The sequence below is a fragment of the Poromitra crassiceps genome (genome assembly GCF_964638095.1).
Source record: "Poromitra crassiceps genome assembly, chromosome: 17".
NCBI classification, from domain to species: domain Eukaryota; kingdom Metazoa; phylum Chordata; class Actinopteri; order Beryciformes; family Melamphaidae; genus Poromitra; species Poromitra crassiceps.
The window spans coordinates 27,401,616-27,409,115 of record NC_139635.1 but is presented as its reverse complement, the minus strand read 5'-3'; the positions used below and the strand labels follow the sequence as shown (position 1 = coordinate 27,409,115).

The following is a 7,500-nucleotide window of genomic DNA, read 5'->3' as shown; positions in this document are numbered from 1 at the left end:
GCCTTGTAAAACACAGGGTCAGTCAGTGGAAAGGTACCACCAACGTTTGGTGGCATATGTATTGAATCACAGTAGCTGATTCACACTCACACTGTTAATCACACTGGAAAAACACAATGATCAGATTTCAGTCGCATATGAAAATACCTGATTACTCGTTGAATTAGTTAGAGATTAGTTAGAGACTACTAAATGGACAAAGGACATTTTGGTAGTAAAAATGTAAGTTGTGTGTTATGGCACCCAACTTGAAATGATGGTAATCATTGTTTTACATGGTGATGATAATTATATTTATCTGTCCGTGTATTGTATGTACATTTAGATGAATTGTCTGTTTTACTTCATATTCTATTAACTTTGCAGTAAGTAACCTAAATGTAACTGAAAGTAATCAGATTAGTAATCTCGGACAAGTTACACTTTGAAAGGAACCGACTTAATAACCTAGATGTCACACACAATAACATGTCATCAATGCTTACTTTCCCTTAGAACCAGCAAACACATTTGCGACAAAGTAACAAAAGGTGAGTGGGTTTAACTCATGAATGTAATTAATTTGCGATCAATTAAGTTCTCATTCAAGGCATCAAACCACACATTATTTCAAAGACGGTCAAACAAGAAATTCACATTGTAAAAACCCTTGTGTCTGCTAGCTTTTGATGCCAAGAAAATAAATTAGACTTTCACAATCAAAGCACAGTTTTGTCATCTCCAGTTTGATGGGGCTTCTTTCTGGGCGATGAAAGTGCACGAAAAAGGCCGTCTCTACGAAACAAATTAATAAAACACAAGTGTTTGAAGTGAAAACCGGGGGGCTTAAAGCAGACAGAACGGTGGAAGAACAATCAAAGAGCAAATCCTTTGAGCCTTCCCTCCAAAATACCACCCAAGTCACAGTACCACCCAGCTGCAAACACAATACATCATCAGTCCCGCTCACAGACGACTGTTCTGTGTTGTGTCTTGACATATGAGTTAAGTTTTCAGCCTCCACATTTGTGAGCAGGTTTGCACTGAGCGTTGCGCGTAGCGTCTGCCGGTTACATAAGACCCTGGCGAGGAAGCAGCCTTGTGCGTCTGTCTGGTGGTCTGGGCCCGCACGCTCACTGCGCTACAGGCTGAACTAACTCAGCACGCTTCATCTCAATGAGATGACAGAACTGCTGAGGAATTTCTCTCCTCCGTGTCTAAACCGGCCTCCGTCAAGAAAGACGCTCCTTTCGGGCCGAGCACGTTCCACCGCTGCGTCCTCCCGCCTCACGTGGCCCCGCTTTGTTGAAATATGACCTTCAAATACCAAACCTCGGCCTCCATAACCTTTCCAAACACTGCCCACCTAGTACGTGCAGATGCATCCAGAAAATATCTCCGCGTGCCGCAGCACTTCAGTGAGGTAGGCCGCAGGCAGCTGGCAGGACAACAGTCTGCCACCTGTCCTGTCCTGTCCTCACCTTACCTTACCTACCTGTACGCTGGACTGTATTTGTTGGGGTAACCAGGCGTGGCCAGGTGAAAGGTGCCAGCCTGCCTCTGCCAGCACTGGCAGCAGCTGGTGTACGGCTAGCGGCCCAGATGTCTGCAAGCCCCACAGCTGAGCAAACAGTGGCTGTCTTCTCTACAGCATGGCATGTTTGAAATGACATGCCGGTCCAAGAAGGAACAGCCCAGCTTGAAGCACCAGCTGAGTTGCGATGCGCAAAGTCACCCAAACGCCGAGCATCTAATTGGCTCGTTAGATCAGGGTATATATACCATGTCCATGTGTGATGCCCCTATGGCTCGACTCAATCGACTTCTGGTGGAGTGACTCTCAACTTCGCCCCTGTAACACTGTGATCCTTTGCTGAGATTGTCACTGTCTGTAAATATTGTCCTGGCATTCCTAGACAGGCTGGAATGGAAGTGGACTAAAGAGGAGTAGGGGGGGGATTTTCCAGACACTTTCAATAACATAGACAATCTATTCTGGCATGGACGCACCTTGGCAGACTCCAGTGTAAACCATTTCAATTGCCCTTAATCTTCCCAGTTCGCTTTCTTACTCAGGCTGAGACTCTGCTCTCTGCTAGACGTAAATATCCTCCATCTGTATGTCCCAACAGTGTGTCTGAATTTTGGCTATTTTTAAATCCATTCTTCCCTCCTGCCATGTACAGTAATGCTGCTGTTTCAAAGAGTGATTTGTCCTCGCTAAAAACATCTTTGAATGAGTGGAAGCGCTACCTACTCCGTACAGTGAATGTATTGTACCTAGGTTGGGTTCCTCATTTTGATTCTTCTGCTGCAAAATGTATTTGAAACAGTCTAGTGGTTGTTGCAAAAACAGATTTGTCATCAGTGAAGACATTGTTGAAGGACTCGTTGAAGATCTTCTCTGGCGCCTTGCATCAACCCTCCCACTCAAACAAAAACCCTCCTGGTGCCATTAAAACCTGTGTCATCCCTGGCAATTCCCTATGGACATGAATGAATCTATGATGCAGCAATGAAATGTAGGACAGGAAGAAGCCTTTTACTACCAGCTGGTCTACACTTCCCTTTACAAGCAAGCACCGACAGAGAGAGAGAGAGAGAGAGAGAGAGAGGGGGGGGGGGGGGGAGAAAGGGACCCTATTCATTCTGCTCTGGCTGTGCTTTAGTAGATATGACATGGCAGTATAAGATCCTCGGGGGTGTGTCTTCACAGCGGTCTGTGAGCAAACATGCCGCCAGCTTCTGCCCGCAGGCCTGTTTGACTCTGAGGCCGGCCGCTGTTGACTCGGCACAATCTGCAAGTATCACTCGCTGCAAGGCCCTCCCCCACTCAACACCATGAGGAAGGAATACTCACTCAACCCACAACTCAACCCTGTAGAGGAATACTCACTCAACCCACAACTCAACCCTGTAGAGGAATACTCACTCAACCCACGACTCAACCCTGTAGAGGAATACTCACTCAACCCACGACTCAACCCTGTAGAGGAATACTCACTCAACCCACAACTCAACCCTGTAGAGGAATACTCACTCAACCCATGACTCAACCCTGTAGAGGAATACTCACTCAACCCATGACTCAACCCTGTAGAGGAATACTCACTCAACCCACAACTCAACCCTGTAGAGGAATACTCACTCAACCCACGACTCAACCCTGTAGAGGAATACTCACTCAACCCATGACTCAACCCTGTAGAGGAATACTCACTCAACCCACAACTCAACCCTGTAGAGGAATACTCACTCAACCCACGACTCAACCCTGTAGAGGAATACTCACTCAACCCACGACTCAACCCTGTAGAGGAATACTCACTCAACCCACGACTCAACCCTGTGAGGAATACTCACTCAACCCACGAGTCAACCCTGTAGAGGAATACTCACTCAACCCACAACTCAACCCTGTAGAGGAATACTCACTCAACCCACGACTCAACCCTGTAGAGGAATACTCACTCAACCCACGACTCAACCCTGTAGAGGAATACTCACTCAACCCACGACTCAACCCTGTAGAGGAATACTCACTCAACCCACGACTCAACCCTGTGAGGAATACTCACTCAACCCACGAGTCAACCCTGTAGAGGAATACTCACTCAACCCACGAGTCAACCCTGTAGAGGAATACTCACTCAACCCACAACTCAACCCTGTGTAGAGGAATACTCAGTCAACCCACAACTCAACCCTGTAGAGGAATACTCACTCAACCCATGACTCAACCCTGTAGAGGAATACTCACTCAACCCACAACTCAACCCTGTAGAGGAATACTCAGTCAACCCACAACTCAACCCTGTAGAGGAATACTCACTCAACCCATGACTCAACCCTGTAGAGGAATACTCACTCAACCCACGACTCAACCCTGTAGAGGAATACTCACTCAACCCACGACTCATCCCTGTAGAGGAATACTCACTCAACCCACAACTCAACCCTGTGTAGAGGAATACTCACTCAACCCACGACTCAACCCTGTAGAGGAATACTCACTCAACCCACGACTCAACCCTGTAGAGGAATACTCACTCAACCCACAACTCAACCCTGTAGAGGAATACTCACTCAACCCACGACTCAACCCTGTAGAGGAATACTCACTCAACCCACGACTCAACCCTGTAGAGGAATACTCACTCAACCCACGACTCAACCCTGTAGAGGAATACTCACTCAACCCACGACTCAACCCTGTAGAGGAATACTCACTCAACCCACGACTCAACCCTGTAGAGGAATACTCACTCAACCCATGACTCAACCCTGTAGAGGAATACTCACTCAACCCACAACTCAACCCTGTAGAGGAATACTCACTCAACCCACGACTCAACCCTGTAGAGGAATACTCACTCAACCCACGACTCAACCCTGTGTAGAGGAATACTCACTCAACCCACGACTCAACCCTGTAGAGGAATACTCACTCAACCCACGACTCAACCCTGTAGAGGAATACTCACTCAACCCACAACTCAACCCTGTAGAGGAATACTCACTCAACCCACGACTCAACCCTGTAGAGGAATACTCACTCAACCCAAGACTCAACCCTGTAGAGGAATACTCACTCAACCCACGACTCAACCCTGTAGAGGAATACTCACTCAACCCACGACTCAACCCTGTAGAGGAATACTCACTCAACCCACGACTCAACCCTGTAGAGGAATACTCACTCAACCCACGACTCAACCCTGTAGAGGAATACTCACTCAACCCACGACTCAACCCTGTAGAGGAATACTCACTCAACCCACAACTCAACCCTGTAGAGGAATACTCACTCAACCCACGACTCAACCCTGTAGAGGAATACTCACTCAACCCACGACTCAACCCTGTAGAGGAATACTCACTCAACCCACGACTCAACCCTGTAGAGGAATACTCACTCAACCCACGACTCAACCCTGTAGAGGAATACTCACTCAACCCACGACTCAACCCTGTAGAGGAATACTCACTCAACCCACGACTCAACCCTGTAGAGGAATACTCACTCAACCCACGACTCAACCCTGTGTAGAGGAATACTCACTCAACCCACGACTCAACCCTGTAGAGGAATACTCACTCAACCCATGACTAAACCCTGTAGAGGAATACTCACTCAACCCACAACTCAACCCTGTAGAGGAATACTCACTCAACCCACGACTAAACCCTGTAGATCGGTGAAATACTTTGGACTCTTTTCTTATGCTGAAGTAGAGGGCCTGAAACTGTTCAAAGAACCCTCTATTCAAAGGTCCTTGGCGTTTTCAGAATAAAACTAGGTCCCAGTGATAATCTTCAGACATCAGCTGCTAAACTCGGGGAAATTGTGAAATTCTGGCATTCTCCGAAATTTGAACCAATGACTTTGGCTATCATTCAAAACAATGGCAGAAAAATGGAGGAAAAGTCTCATGATAATAAACTTACTCCTCGCCATGTTTATTGTATTAAATCCAGCACACCATCAGAATAACCAAAAATACTATCAACAATGTTTTAGCAATATAAACAGTTTTACAGAACAGTTCCTGTCTTTTGCATTCACCCAGTTAGACACACACGCACGCACACGCACGCACGCACGCACGCAGACACACACACACACACACACACACACACACACACACACACACACACACACACACACACTCAGATACACTACTCATAATACTTAACATAAAAATAGATATTTGCAATTTACTAATGTGACCACCAAGTGGTTAAATAAAACTGGAACAAATTAAATTGTGTGCGCAAAACAACACAAAGCATAAAACCACAAGACAGACAACATGTTTCAATAAAAACATAATGTGAACACAGTACTTCTATTCCATTTTCAAGGCCAAAGGAGATACAGGAAATTCCCCTCAGTAATGGATTATGGCAGTAAAAATACATTACCCAGGAAATCATGGTCTTACTAAAAACATGTACGGTAGTTTAAAAAATGTATGTAAACAGATTTGGCATGCATTACCGATAAATGCAACACAAGAAACAATGGGAGAAATGTAGCGCAGAATTATAAAACAATTATAATGTAATTATTACAATTATAATTTGTTAGAATGTTGTCCTTGCTATACAGTACATGGAGGATGCTTGCCACGAAGGAGCTCAGAATAGTCCAGGAACTGAAGGTTTCAACCCCTAGAAACAGAAAGATAGACAGATGTGAACATGTAAACGTCTAATACAGTATCTTAGAACTGACATTTGACTGTTTTCTCTTGTTTCTACTAAACTGATTGTCCTTTTCTTTGCTCTGTAAAGTATACTGTGATAAAATTGATTTAGAGGCTGCTTTGTAAATCAGTTTGATTTGATTTGATATGATTCGTTATATTCATTGGTAACACATTGGGTACATTAATTAAGGGGTTAATTAATGATTAATAAGCATTAGCGCATTAACCCTTAATTAACAGTTAACTAATGTGCCTAGTAATCATTCACTTAATGGTGTTCATTATGGTTGGGTTGAGGCATGAAGTCACTGAGGTTGTTAGAGCAAGCTTGCAGTCAAGGCTGTTAATGAAGCATTAACTAAGTGTTAAGTAATGTACCCTTATTGTAAAGTGTTCCCTATTCATTTTGAGTTGAGTTGGATAAAGGGTATCATCCATACCGTATGGATTGGCCTAAAATGCTATAGATACAGTCAGTGTCTCGTCATAGTGTTCAATGGATCAGCGTGGGGTAAATCCTCCCGTTCTTCCAATGCAGCACAGTTAGCATTTAGCTGCTAGCCCAGCCCAGGCAGACAGGATCAGGGATTCAACCCCCGCAGTGAACGTAACATCTGAACAGACGTCTATGTACCTGCTTTTGAATCCCCAATCCTGTAGTGTAGAGCCGCAGCACCGTCCTTTGGTGAGTCAGCCCATTGAGATATATGGGGGGTTTTAACCCACCATCTAGTCTTGCGCACCACCCATAGTAACATTTTGTTGGCGTTCCCACACAGACCGACTGTATCTATATCAGTTTGACTCCACAGTGCATTCATGTTCAACACAGAAACAGTCTTGCGGTACCTTGCTACTCGACAGTTGCGTGTCTGGATGTAGATTCCTGTGTACGTGATGTCACATCTCACTATGTTGTTGGTGAAGTCTGACTCTTGGACGTGGAAATTGGGGTTGACAGTAACCTGTAAATATAATCAAAATGTTTGAGCAGCACTGCAGGCAGACAGCCAATGTTGTGAGAAAATGCCATTAATGGCTGAAGGCCAATGGACATGTTACCTTTAGGATATAGTTTCCTGGAGGTATGTCAGTGATGTCAATATAGACACGTTACCTTTAGGATATAGTTTCCTGGAGGTATGTCAGTGATGTCAATATAGACACGTTACCTTTAGGATATAGTTTCCTGGAGGTACGTCAGTGATGTCAATCCATTGGCAGTCGATGTTGGCAGCATACATGTCATGGCATCCTGGGCTCAATCCCTGTAATCCAAACAAACCCCCACAACAGGAGTTTTAGTTAC

General features: G+C 45.0%; 1 protein-coding gene across 1 annotated transcript in view; it reads right to left on the bottom strand.

Moving 5' to 3' along the window:
* Window positions 1-5,883: 5,883 nt before the first annotated feature.
* The window catches only part of LOC310791800 (protein-lysine 6-oxidase-like), a 3,817-nt gene continuing 2,200 nt past the window's right edge, over window positions 5,884-7,500 (bottom strand). The window contains exons 4-6 of the mRNA XM_083653469.1: window positions 7,364-7,459; window positions 7,041-7,156; window positions 5,884-6,153 (exon numbers count right to left, since the gene is read on the bottom strand). Coding sequence (XP_083509595.1) covers window positions 6,147-6,153; window positions 7,041-7,156; window positions 7,364-7,459 — 219 coding nt within the window. The 3' untranslated portion in view covers window positions 5,884-6,146. The remainder of the gene's footprint in view (window positions 6,154-7,040; window positions 7,157-7,363; window positions 7,460-7,500) is intronic.